At 43.6% G+C, this 14,400-nt stretch overlaps 1 protein-coding gene across 5 annotated transcripts in view; it reads right to left on the reverse strand.

Moving 5' to 3' along the window:
- Positions 1-11,650: 11,650 nt before the first annotated feature.
- Kif13a (kinesin family member 13A) overlaps positions 11,651-14,400 on the reverse strand; it is a 181,374-nt gene continuing 178,624 nt past the window's right edge. For all 5 annotated transcript variants that reach the window (XM_048460641.3, XM_048460492.3, XM_048460568.3 and 2 more), the window contains one exon: positions 11,651-13,196. In XM_048460641.3, coding sequence (XP_048316598.3) covers positions 13,176-13,196 — 21 coding nt within the window. In that variant the 3' untranslated portion in view covers positions 11,651-13,175. The remainder of the gene's footprint in view (positions 13,197-14,400) is intronic.

A 14,400-nucleotide genomic window follows, 5' to 3' on the forward strand; every position in this document is an offset into this window, starting at 1 on the left:
AAAACTATGGTTCTTCAAAACCAAAGAGCAGACTACAGAAAGAACTTTCCAATAGTCTCCAAAGCAAAGTGGGCTGAAGTCGTATCATTCTCCACTCAGTGTTCAGCAAGCAAGATCAGTATTTCCAGGCAGACTAAAGACAACTCCAACCCCTGAGAAAAATCTATGTAAACACCCCACCCCAGTTAGGGGGAGAGATCTCTAGACAGCAAAGCAAAGGTCCCACCACACATGCCCAGGAAACAAAAGGTAAAACGTTGAAGTTGGTGAGAGGCTCTGCCACACAAAGATACTTCCTAACAACGGGAACTAGACCCAGCCCATACCTTAAATGCTTTAACATAAACAACTAGGTCTCGTTCTCACGGGCTTGGCTATGAAATGTTGCCCTCTCAGTGGCTTGCAAGGGTTCCCCAGGAGAAAGAAGCATGTAAGCACCTGCTGGAGGTCAACCCCTTTCAGCTGAAGCGCTGAAGGCAGTTGTTGATTTTAGCTTCGTGCTTACTAATACCCTAGTGGATTGCTGTTCTCTCCTGACTCCAGAGTCTAGGCTGAGCAGCACTGTTTCTACCAAGTAGTGGTGGCCTGTCGCCAAGGAAGCAGGAGTCACCAAGGCAGGGCCCCACTGTTCTCTTCCGGCCTTGTGGGGTGGGTATGCATGCGTCTGCCTCAGTTCCTCAGTAAGTGGGTCTGACTCCAGTCCTGCTCCTTCTCTTAAGGTTGGGTTTGGACTTTCCCACCTCATTTTTCTCTAATCACTAATTTTAGTAGGTCTTTTGAAGACGTATTTAAAAATGAAACAGAGAGAAGAAAACTTTCCATGCTGGCTTCAAACTAAAATAATAAGACCAACAACACAGTGCTCAGAGCCACCCCAAAGAGCTTTGCTCATTTGGTTAAGTGTCTGGCACCTTTTGGCTAAAGTCGTCTTCTATGTGCAAGCAATAAAGAAGCACTGATGGAGCGGTGGAGGTGAACAGAGAGGAAGCCCGAGGTGAGAAAGCTGAACTCTGACGGAGTCCCCGTTAGCCATTTTGAAAACACAACTCCAAACAATGCCCGGTCCATGGCCACCCTGACTCACCCTCACCGTTGGTTGTTATTCCTCCATAAGTCAGTCCTGGCAGTCCAGGTTGGCGGCTTGGTGACCCAGATTCAAAAGCTGCAGAGAAAGCAAATGGAAGAAGAATGAACTGTTGCAGAAATGGAGTTTCCAGAAGGCCGGGTGTCACTTACTAGCTTCATAAATAATAAAGGATTAATAAATAATCCATCGCAAAGAAAGGACCCTCCTTACTGTCACTTCGTGTTTCCTAGCATTTTACATCCGTGGTGCAGGACAGAAACTGGATAAATTGAGGAATTAATTTTGTTTACATTTACTTATTTGGGGTGTGTGTGTGTGTGTGTGTGTGTGTGTGTGTGTGTGTGTGTAAAAATGGCAAAATACACATGTAGAAGCCAGAGGACAACTTGTCAAACTTGGGTCTTCCTTCTACCATTGTAGGTCCTGGGGATTGAACTCAAGATGGCCAGGTTTAGCCACAAGCCCCTTTACCCACTGAGCCATCTCATAAAGTCCTTGCCATTACATGTTTATGGAATAGATGAATCTATATTTTAAAAACGTGTTTTATTTGCTTATTTCCCTCATAAGTTTTATTTGTTCATTTATTTTCTTTATTTTTATTTATTTATTTATTTATTTTGAGACAAAGTCTCACAGGGCTGGCCTGGAACTCATTGTGTAGCCCAGGCTAGTTTTCAAACTTAACAAAACTCCTGCCTCAGCTCACGGCGTGCTGAGATTATAAATGTGAGCCACTATGCCCAGTGCCATCAGCTTTAGATGAAGCACTTTCCTGTGCTTTTGGAAAGATAATTCAAACAAAAATGTATTTAAAAATTATCTTTTAGGGGCTGGAGAAATGGCTCAGCGGTTAAGAGCACTGACTGCTCTTCCAGAGGACCTGGGTTCAATTCCCAGCACCCACATGGCAGCTCACAATTGTCTGAAAACCCAGTTCCAGGGGACCTGACACCTTCACACCAATGCACATAAAATAAACAAATAAATAAATATCTTTTATTGTAAGATATTTTAATATTTTAATCCCTCTTACATACATGCCTATGCACATGTGCACACACACTCACGCACATTATGCTAAGGCTAACATGCAGGCATTGTACACACGAGGCAAATGCTATAATACTGAGTTATATCCTCCTTGCCACCCTTTCCTTTTAAACACAATAGTCCCAGACTGTGTACTAATTGCTATGTTAGCAGCAAACACCCTTTTCTTTGGTAATCAAATCAACAATGCTTCCCGAGTGATTATACCACAGTGAGACCTCTACACCACAGACACAATTATATGGATGGTCCTTTGGAAACTTAGTTTAGGGGAAATAATCTATGAGTAGTGTGCTTGCATGCACATAAGTTTAGTGCAAAATAGACCTTCAGAATAGCATTTCACAGATATTTACTATGTCCCAGCCATGTGCTCTACATGCAGAAACACAGTGGCAACTTAGGTATCCCTATTGATGTACTTTACTTTTATTTTGATTAAATATTTATGCACATAAATTCTTTGTGGAAATATGTGTACATTCTCTATATTTATATTTTTAAAAGGATATTTAGTACTTATTTTTCCAGGATATCCAGGGCTACATAGAGAGGCCCTGTCTCTCAAACGACAACAGTTATTTTATATATGTGAGTATTTTGTCTGCATTTATATCTGTGTGCATGTATATGCCTTATGCCGACAGAGGCTAGAAAAGGCCATCAGATACCTTGTAACTGGAGTCACAGACAATTGTAAGACACCAGGTGGGTGCTAAGAGAGATGTCCATCTTTTTTGTTGTTGCTGCTTTGTTTTTTCTTTAAAAATATTTCATATTTATATTTTATGTGTATGAATGTTTTGCCAGCACGTATGCATACCACATGCGTGTACCACATGTGTGCCACGTGTGTGCCCACAGAAGTCAGAAAAGGGCATTAGATTTCCTAACGCTGGAGTTACAGATGTTTGCAAGCTACAATGTGGGTACTGGAAATTGAAACAGGGTGCCTTGAAAGAGCAACCAGTGCTCTTAACCACTGAGCCATCTCTTCAGTCCTTCTGCCTTGTGATTTGAGACAACATCTCTCACTGGATTGTGGCTCACCAATTTGACTAAACTGACTGACCAGTAAGTCCCAAGAGTCTTGTTTCCACCTCCTCCCCAGTACTGATTACAAGTACTCACCAAAATGCTAGCTGTTTCCTTTCCTCCTCCTCCTCCTCCTCCTCCTCCTCCTCCTCCTCCTCCTCCTCTTCCTCCTCCTCCTCCTCTTCCTCCTCCTCCTCCTTCTTCTATTTCTCTCTCTCTCAGCTATTTGCTTCCTTCCTTCCTTCCTTCCTTCCTTCCTTCCTTTCATCTTTCCTTCCTTCCTTTCTTTCTTCCTTTCTCTATTGGTCCTGGGGATTGGACTCAGATCCTCACGCATATATAAGGCAGGTTCTTTACCACATGAGCCCCCTCCCTAGCTCCAAGAGATCTATCTTTTAATAAACCGCTATCATTTTTCCTCGTGTACTCAGTTCCCTTTGTCCTCTTTTTTGGGCACAACTCCCTAGAGGTCTCAGTTCTCATAGCCTCTGTCTTTTCTTCTTTTTACTCTTTCTTTCTTTCATTCATTCCTTCCTCCACGTGGTCACATCCAGGTAAAGATGCCATGAGCAGGACTAAAATCCTGAGCAAGTCTGCCGCAGCCTTTCAAAGGAAAGACAACTCAGAGGTCAAAAGAATGTGACAGACTTAGCTATTATTAGCTGTGTTTTTTTTTTTAAATCCCAATTATATCATCTGTTAGTTTCCTGTCCATGTTCCAAGGATATTGTATTATAAGTTTCGTGTATGTGTGTTTGTTTGTGTGTGTGTGTGTGTGCGTGCACATGCACAGGCTTACCTCAGAACATGTGTGAAGGTCAGAAGTCAACTTGTAGAGTTAGTTATCTCCCCCATGTTAGTCCTGGTGATCAAACCTAAGTTGTCAGACTGGGCAGAAATCATCTTCACCCAATGAGCTGTCTCATTGGCTCCATAATGTGAGTGTGCATGTGTGTGCGCGCGTGTGTGTATGTGTGTATGTGCATGCACGCACCCATGCGTGTGCTGTGGAAAAACTTTTTGTACACTATGAATATGTATTAATCTCACCAGCTAATAAAGAACTCACTGGCCTATAGCTGGGAAGGAGGGGGTTAAGTGAGAAAACCAGACTAAGAGGATGCTGGGAGGAAGAAGGGCAGAGTCAGAGGAGTCTGGAGTTGCTAGCCACAAGCAGAAGGAGAAGGAGATGAATGTGTCATGTTAATAAAGGTACCACAAATGGCAGCGTGTAAATAAAGAATATAGGTTAACTTAAAATGTAAGAGCTAGTTAGTAATAAGCCTGATCTATTGGCCAAGCATTTAGAATTAATATAAGCCTCAGTATATTTATTTGAAAGTGGCTGTGGGAAAGGAAAACTCCACCTACATGTTTGCTTGTATGCAGCATATGTGTGTATATATTTGTATGTGTGCTTGCACATGTGTGTACAGTTATCTTCCTCTATTGCTCCCTACCTTATTTTCTGAGACAGAGCTTTTCACAGAATATGGATTCACTGATTCAGCAAGACTAGCTGGCCAGTGAGCCCTAGGCTCCATCCTGTCTCTTTTTTCCCAGAGCTAAGATTATAGGCACATACATCCACTCCTGGCTTTTTACATAGCTGTTGGGGATCCAAACTCAGAGTTGTCTCCTCAACCCCCAACTCCTGTACTTTTTTGTTTTGTTTTGTTTTGTTTTGTTTTGAGACAGACTCTCAGTGACTTGTTCAGGCTGGCTTTAAACTTGCTGCGTAGCCCAGGCATAGCCTGAACTTATCAATCAGCCTCCTACACCAATGGGAGTATAGATATGTGCCACCATGTCTGGCTCCCTGAGCCAAATATATTACCAATAACTAAAGAATACCTATGTCACATCTGAAAATATTCCCTAGAGACAGAAACATTGTTTCATTCTGAGGGAAAATTGTCTGCACGTATATATCCAATTTACTCCAGTTTTGAAAACTCCTAAGAGAAATGAGTCTAGCAAGTAAAATCTGTCCCTAAAGTAGCTAAATTACAAAATAAGGCTGTTTTTAGATTACTTGTGTTCATTTGCTTGAGTTTGTGTTAGGCCTCCTCTCGGTTTGAGCCTGCCCGCCTCCTGAAACTCTAGCTAGGTCAGGTACACCAGGCTGGTCATGTCTCTCCCCAAGCCCCTGTTTGATTGGGAGATTGGGAATTCTGTGTTTCTTTGAAATTCACAGGAGTTCGTCTAGACTGATGCGTGGGGAAGTGGGGTGGGGTGGAGGAGTGGGGGAAGTGAGGGGGAGGATACACTAACTGAAAACCATTCACAAGCCACGGCTGGGAAGACTCACCCCTGGGGAAGGTTGTTGATATTGACAGAGATCAGTTATGTTTATTAACTCGAACCAGCAGCTCAGGTAGTGTTATTGTGACATCAGAATACTTTGCATTATTAAATAAAGTCAAGGGCTAGAAAGGGAGGGGTGCAGGTTGAGTGGGAGATAGAGATGGAGACGTAGGCTAATATCTTATTATATTTGAAGGACTATTTGGCTTAAGCTATTGGGAATGTATCTTTTCATCTAACACAGATAAAGCACCAGGGTCTCTTGCAAGTGGGTTGATCGGGAAGAGTCATAACTGAGCTGGCTGTCTACGGTGCTCTCCGCTGTCATGAATAAAGAAGAGCCTTCTCCTAGGCAGGATGATTTTTCTCTGAAAGGTTACTATAGAGATGAAGGTACCAAAGAAATCACAGACTTAATAAGCTAAAAGAACAGAGGAAGTTCTCTTAGGCCAGCCCCATGCCTACATAGGAATCTCTTTGCTTCCCCTCCAAGCTTGTAAACTGTTTGGGCTTTATTCCCTCTGGAGACTGACTGATCCTAAAGAAGGCTACACCAGACAGTTTGCTTTGGGCTACTACTCCCTGGTGAGCCTGGGGGCTGCTCCAGGACTCAGCCTCCAGGAATTTCCACTTCAAGGAGATTTTATCAGCAGATCTCACCCTGTGAGCCCTTGGTTAGAAACTGAACTGTTTTATAGACCTTTCTTTGTCGCTTTGTCTTTCTTCTGTGTCTGTCTCTCTCTGTGTCTGTCTGTCTGTGTCTCTCTCTGTATATGGCAGAGTACAACCTTGGGTGTTTTTCCTCTGCAGTCTTCTGTCTTGTTCTTTGAGACAAGCTCTCTCATTGGCCTGAAACTCACTGCTTCTCTGGCCCACTTTTTTTTTTTTTAAAGTGTGGATTTTGGGAACCAAACTCTGACTCTCATCCTACTACAGAAAACACTTTAGTCCTTGTTCTGGGCCTGGAGAGAGGTCTCAGAGGTTAAGAGCACAGGCTGTTATTTCCAGAGGACCCATATGTGAGCTCACATTTGTCTGTAACTCCAGTCCCAGGGGATCTGGCACCTTCACACAGACAAACATGCAGGCAAAACACCCATTCACACACACACACAAAAAAATCCTCCTCCTACACAACCTTTCAGAAAACTGAGGCTGATGGTAACTCCATGAGACTTGAGCCAGAACTCAGGCTTATACACCTTTGCCTTCTAGATCCACAGAAATTGTGTAAGATGAGACTGGGCAGAGAGGTGCGCTCTCTTAGCATGCATGATTCCTTGGGTTTGGTCCCCAGCACATGTCCATAATTTTAGCACTGGGGAAGTTGAGGCAAAAGGATCAGAGAAGTTCAAGATCATTCCTGGCTACACAGTGAGTTTGGAGTCAGCCTAGGATATGTGAGACATTGTTTCAAACGCAAAACGAATTGTATACGATTATGTTAATTGTTGCATTGAGCCAATAACCCAAGTACAATCCACCACATCACTAATATACTGCAGTGGTTACAAACCTCCCACACAGCACACACAAGGAGCAACATAAAATGCAGGTAAACTGCCATCTTTGTAGTGAGGTAGCCCTGAGAGCAAGCGGTAGGGAAGTTAGCGTTCACATCCTCCTTGTCGGGCAGTTTCTCTCGCTCGACAGTAGTTGCGGCTTAATATTCTAACTCTGGTGCTAACTCAGTAGGCCTGCCATATCTGTGGTTAACCACATGCTGCGTAGATTATGCTGAGTCGGTGAGGTAACCCTTTTTGAACCAGCCACGCAGATCTGTAACTTTATTTGCTCACTTTAAAAAAAGGTATTAAAAATTCAGAAAATTGGCCAGGCAGTGGTGGCACACACCTTTAATCCCAGCACCAGGAAGGCAGGGACAGAGGGAATATCTTGAGTTTGAGGCCAACCTGGTCCATGGAGTAAGTTCCAGGACAAGCAGGGCTACACAGAAACCCTATCTTGAAAAAAAAGAATCCAGGAAATTGGATTTGTTGATCTTCAAACTTCCTGGACTAGTCAGATAGTGACATACAACTCCCTCCCTCCCTCTCTCCCTCCCCCCAACTCTGTGTTTTGTGACAGGGTTTCTCTATGTAGCCCTCCCTGACTGATGGTCCTGGAATTTGCTCAGTAGATCAGACTGGCCTCAAACTCAGAGATCCTTCTGCCTCTGCCTCCCAAGTGCTGGGATAAAAGTCGTGGGCCACCACATCCAGCTCATCAAGTAAAAACCAAGTAAACTCTGTAGCCCTAGCTTGACTGACCCTCTCATGTACCCCAAGCTGACTCACACATCTTAACACTCTTCGACCCCAGTCTCTCATATGGGAGCATTATAAACTTGAGTATCATGCCTGAAATAGAGAGAAATTTCAGAAAATCTCAGGCAAGTAAGCTGGCTCAATGGGTAGAAGTATTTGTCACCAAATTGAGGATATGAGTCTGAGCCCAGAATCCATGATAGGAGAGAAATGACTTCCATAAATGTCCTCAGACTTCCACATACATGCTCTAGCATACATGTACAGATACATACATACAGATAAATAAATAAATATAAAAATAAAAACAGCATCTCCATGTTTTGGGCAGGAGTTTGGGACACAAAGCCCCAAATAACTGCTTCGGTTGTCATAGCTACCATTTCCAGGTGTTAAAATCTAAATAGCTTTGCCAGACATGGTGGTGCACACCTTTAATTCCAGGGGAGACAGATGTAAGAGGATCTGTGAGTGCCAGGACTACATAGAGAGACACACCCCCAAAAAAACCAACCAACCAAACAAACAAAAACCAAGTAAACAAAAATCTAAACAGCTCAAGGCATTAGGGGGTATAGTGAGGTCAGGTGGTTAATAGTATGATAAACCTAAAACAACTTTTTAATTGCCAAGTTAATCTAATATAGTCTCCAGGAGATTTTTCAAGACTCACCTTTTTAAATATTACTTTTTCCAACTATGAATGAGAATTCCTAAAATGAAGCTGTCATTACAGAGACTGAGTGACTGATTAGAATTTCAGTATTGTGGAGAGACTGGAATGTTGAAGGTCCAAAGGCTGGTTACCTTATCTTGGGCTAGTTCTAGCCCTCTGGATCAGACATTCCTTGCCCACCTCCGAGTCTGAGCTAACATCCTTTGACTAACAGATAAAAACCTTTTAGACATTTATTAACAGACCACTAATTTCCACCAACCCCAAGTCTAAGAATGTCACAAGATATCATCTTGGGTCTACAGAAAAGCTTCCCTCTTCCTGCTGTACCTGCCTCTCTGATGTACCCACCAATGTATTTTAAACCTGCCTTGATTTATGACTTTCTCTGTTCTGTAAAACTTCACAAAATGACTTTCATGCTGGAACATGGAATTTGGGGTGACCTCAAAATGGCTCCAAGAATAAACTATCTTTTATTCCCTTTAAGATGGCAGCTGTCGTTTTTTGCATCAACACAAGATCCATTGTCCAATCAATTAGTCTCCCAACATCTTCAAGAACAAGGCCCACGAAGGAGCCCAGAATTCCTTTCTCTGCATGGGGAAAACCCCAAGATGGCAACTATTGCCTACAGGCTCAGGTTCGTGACTGAGACAGAGCCTCTGTTTTCTGGAAAGCTACAGTCTTCTCTAAGAGGGCAGTTTACAAGGATACAGGCACCCAAAGAGCCTCCAGGCAGGAAAGAACTATTTTATCAAGAATACACAGTGGTGGGAGAGTTGAGTGTCTCAGAACACATGGTGTGCATGTGTGCATTCATGCATGCATGCCGGTATGTGGGTATGCGTGTGTTTAAGAAGTTACATTACACTGTACACATCTCATCCTGGAAGCAATGACAAACGATTCTCAAACTTGTATTCCTTTTCCCTCCCCTCTGAGCAGTAGACAAATGACAAGCAGATCAAGTTTAGACTTTGGGCTTTCATTTTCACTCATATCCAGACTCTGCAAAAGGGCAGATCTTGCCTCTTACTCTCCCCTGGCATCTTCTGGTTTCACCTCCCCATGGGAAACGGGCAGTGAGCTTCAGGACTTCTGCTAAAGAGGCTGTTGCTGTTGGAACTGGCAGCCTTTCTTTAGGCTAGGAGAAAGTCTGACATGAATTGCAATATATTGCAGATTTAGTGTTTTGGTTTGGTTGGTTTTTTTTGCGATGTGGTCTTACTATGCAGCCCTGGATGACTCTGAACTTGCTATGGTCCTCCTGCCTCTGCTTCTCGAGTGCTGGGATTATTTGCATGTGTCACCATGCCTGTCCTTGCTTTTTTCAGTTTTGGTTTTTAATCTGGGACATGGGCTGCACATTACAGAAAGATGAGTGTCGCTGATCCTGTAGGAGGTTTGGGGTGAATGAATAAGAAATCTTTCTATCAAACTGGGTCCCAGAATCATATGCTCTGGCTGGCATTTGCTCCAAACGACAGTAAGGACTCTTGTTCAACCACATCTTTTGAGATCCTTCCATTACACAACTGAAAAGCTTGACTTTTCATTAATTTACTTAATGATTTTTTAAAAATTTTCTGTGCACTGGTGTTTTACTTGTATGGATGTGTGAAGGTGTCAGATCACCTGGAATTGGAGTCATAGACAGTTGTGAGCTGCCATGTGGGTGCTTAGAATTGAACCTAGATCCTCTGGAAGAGCAGTCACTACTTTTAACCACTAAACTATCTCTCCAGCCCCCAGTTTGACTTTTTAAATAAAGTTTAATCACATAAATAGGTAACTAGTTGTCTCCTCAGTGTTCTAAGGCTCAATTAGCATCTTTTAAAATAAGTATTGCTTGGGGAGGTATAATTTAAAAGATAATGTCTGTCTGTCATTAATGAATCTTTTTCTAAATTTTATTTATTTATTATGCATACGTGCTGCTACATGCATGCCTACACCCCAGAAGAGGGCACCAGATCTCATTATAGATGGTTGTAAGCCACTATGTGGTTGTTGGGAATCGAACTCAGGACCTCTAGAAGAACAGTCAGTGCTCTTAACCACTGAACCATCTCCCCAGCCCCTCTTAAAGGTATTTTTTATAAACAATTATTTTTCCCATAAGTCAATGTTGCTGTGCCTGCCTGTTTTACAGGAACACTGGGGATCTGAACTCAGGTCTTCATACTTCAACACCACACACTTGCCTGGGTGAGCCATCTCTCCAAGCCCCTAAACTGTCTGAGTTATCACCATTTACTAACAGATCTCCCCTCAGCTCACTGTATTTCAATGAGTTTTCCATTCCCTTAGACTATTTTCTCCTGGAAGTCCATACAAGGCCCTTGTTGGTGTAGAGAATGTTGTCTTCATTTCCTGGAAACGTCAAAAAACCTGCTTTCCTATAAAGACTCGGCAAGGGCGTCGTTAGCGTTGGTCCATAGGTGGCCAGGCCTACCATTTGTTGTCAAGATTTGTTTGGAGACAATTCGTGCCCTACCTGCTCCAGAAGGTCCCGGGATTGCTGGCCAGTTGGCAGCTTGCAGCACACACTGCTGTCTCCTGTGACTGCCCTCTTCAAGTTGAGCCCTTCCAGGTCATGCTATCAGGCAGACCACAAAGGGAAGAGGGCAGCAGAAATGTGGCTTGAACCCCAGCTTTGCCACAAACCCATTGTCAACCTCTCTGCCTTGGCTCTCCATGGACCCAACACTTAACAACTCTGGTGCCCACAGGTCCGGTGCTGTCAGGTAAGATCAAAGTAAACATCAAATGTGCCTAGGACAGTATCTCGGTGACACTAAGCCCTCAATACATTAATAAATGTTAGCAGGCCCCCGACACCTTAGCAGTGTGGTGTGTATGCATGCAAGCACAATAAATGGACTTGAACCTAATGGCATGCATGGGTATATAGCCTAGGGGACAACCTTGGTGCCATCCTCAGACATCATCTGAGACATTACTTTTTGAGGCAGAATCTCTCACTGGTCTGGGATTCACTGATTAGACTAACTGGGTGGTCGGTGAGCCCCAGGGACCCACCTATCGCTGCCTCCCCAGGACTGAGATTACAAGCATGCACCACCATGCCCAGCTTTTTGTCTTTAAAAATGTGGGTTCTGGGTATTGAACTCAGGTCCCCAGACTTGCACAGCCAACACTTTATCCACTAAACTCTGACCCCACCCCATGGTAATGCTATAAAGAACAGACACTCAGAGCTTTAAAATCTGAATTAGACAGTTTGTATTCTAAAACACACACAAATCTGTACCAATTAAATACAATAAAGTTGAAAGGGAATATAAATTACAGCTTCTCTTTTTGTTTTAAACAGAAGATAGTGAAACACTACAGTCAGCTCACTATACACACAAAACAGCAGCTTTTCAATAAAATCTCCCGCATCGCCCTCACCAACACTAAGGATTTAACAAAAGTACAGCAGGCCGCACACATGCCTCCCTTTCTCTCACAACACATATGTAGCTGTACATGGAGGTCCACTGCACAGGCATCTGCAGAATAAGTACATAAAATATTTTTGTAAAAATTTCCACACACAATCCTACAATGTCTCTGGTTGCAGGAGAGTTTGAAAATGAAAAATACAACGACGGAGTGGTCCGTATCCAATCCCCCTTCAATTGAGGTGACATGCAAACCTATGAATTTGATAGCTCGATCCACCTCGTCATCATTTTCTGGAAGCAAGCAACATGGCAAAACCACACCACAATGGAATTTACCAATCTGAAACAAAGTGATAATGAGAAGCCCCAAACCGAGACTCCTCCCCCAGTGCCCCTCCTCCACACTTGGTACAGCTTTGGGTTTGCTTGTTGTAATACTGCCCTGCGTATTCTGCCTGCTTAGATGGGCTGAACAGGGTATAGGAAATGCTAGGCTAGAGCAGGAGCCCAGCCATTGTCCACGGTCAATATCAAGTCAGCAGGTATCAGGCTAGGTGGAAGACCAAAGGTTATAGCTGTGAGATTTCTCAGTGTGCTTAGGAAATGGGACAGGGGACGGGGCAGCACATGGCTGGGTAGCCAAGGGTAGTATGGCACCAGACTGGAAGTGAGATTATATACTCACACAAAACAGAGTGGACAGCAAAGACGGTCAGTCTCATAGGAGTTCTTTGGTCATAAAGAACAGCGCCGGCAACCTTCTCTATAAAGAGGGATTTAGAACCTCATTCTTAGATAATAAAATAGTTTTTTTTTCATCTGCTCGTGTCAAAGCAGTCATCAGGTCGCTTTGTAACAAAGTCCAGTACCTTGTGATTTTTGACAAATCACTTATCTGCATTTCAGTGTGCAGCTATGTCTCCGAACAGACATACCATAGATACACAATTCACATACATAATATATATTATTTATAAAAAGACAAATCAGAGCATCGACTCCAGAGTCTGCAGTTAAGAACTGATTAAAAATGTACAAGAATAAAGTCTGAGTCTGTGGAGGTCTCTACACAGTGGGGAGCATGTGAGAAGTGCAAACGACAAATACTGCCACACAGGTAAGCCGAGATTTCGGGTCTCCTCCTTTCTGGAAAGAGCAGAGGCTGTGATTCGCCACGGAACAAAGTGCTGCTTCTCCCACTGGGGAGGGGAAGTGCCAGGCTCCCCCAATGCTGGTCTGAGGTCGTGTTGAGTCGTCACAGAGGGGGCGTGGACTGTCCCAGGGTGGGAGTGGGGAAGCTGCCGAGCTGTGGCCCTCAGATGCATGGCTGTCTCCTACCATGTGGCCGTGGTTTCCTGGAACACAGAGGGAGATGAGTCCAAGCTCCTTGTCCCCATTTCCCTACCCCCACACAGGGCCATCCTCTCAGGGGCTTTCTGACCGAATTTATTATGGAATCTCAGAATTGGGTGAAGCGCCTGTAGAAAGTGATCCATGTTCTTAGTAATTTCATCATTTGAAGGAAAACAATTTTAGAGAAAAAAGGTTCCCAAATAGACTTTTGGTTTTCTTTTATATCCCTTAAGTACTTGGAAGTTGATTTTTTTTTCCCTCCGAAACAGGGTTTCTCTGTGTAACAGCCCTAGCTTGGCACTAGCTTTGTAGACCAGGCTGGCCTTAAACTCAAGAGATCCACCTGCCTCTGCCTCCCAACTGCTGGGATTAAATACATGTGCCACCACCACGCAAGTACTTGGAGTTGAACCTAGGATCTCATGCATGCTCAGCAAACACTAGGCCATCAAGCGACACTCTCAGCCTTTTAAACAGCTGTTGCTGCATATGTGTATTTATGATATATGTGTGTGTACACATGTGTATTCTTCATAAGCCTGTGTATGATGAGGCCAGAGAATACTGAGTGTCTCATTCTATCACTCTTTGATTTATTTCTCCCCCTGCATAGTTCCTAACAGGTGAATCTGAAACTAATTTAGACAGGCCAGCTAGCCGGTCTCTGCCCCTCAATATTAGGATTATAGACTTACCCAGCCATGCCTAGCTTTTATATGGGTTCTGGGGACTCAAGCTCCAACACTTATGCTTGCATATTTAGTATGTTTTTTTTTTTGTACCCTCTGAGCCATGTCTCCAGCTCTTCAATAGACTCATGTTGTCAAAACAACTTAGTAAGATTAGTATACAAACAGGGGTTGTAGTTCATGGGTAGAGCAGCTGCCAAGCATTCAAGAGGCTCTAGACCCAGGTTACACTGCAATCATAGCCAACTCCAACATAGCAGAAACCATAGAGTCAAATACTTTTTGTCCTTTGTGTGGTATTTGCACATGCACTTGTACACGGGTGTGTGTGGAGGTAAGAGTTTGGTGTCCGGTGTTCCTCGTAGAATTTCACCCTATTTATTGAGACAGAGTCTCACTCTGTAGCCCTCCTTGGAACTCATTATGTAGACCAGGCTGGCCTCCAGTTTACAGGAGCGATGCTGCCTCTGTCTCCAGCGTGCTAGGATTAGAGGTATGCTCCTCCAGGTTCGACTTG

The sequence above is a fragment of the Myodes glareolus genome, chromosome 14, assembly GCF_982192425.1.
Source record: "Myodes glareolus chromosome 14, mMyoGla1.1, whole genome shotgun sequence".
Classification (NCBI taxonomy): domain Eukaryota; kingdom Metazoa; phylum Chordata; class Mammalia; order Rodentia; family Cricetidae; genus Myodes; species Myodes glareolus.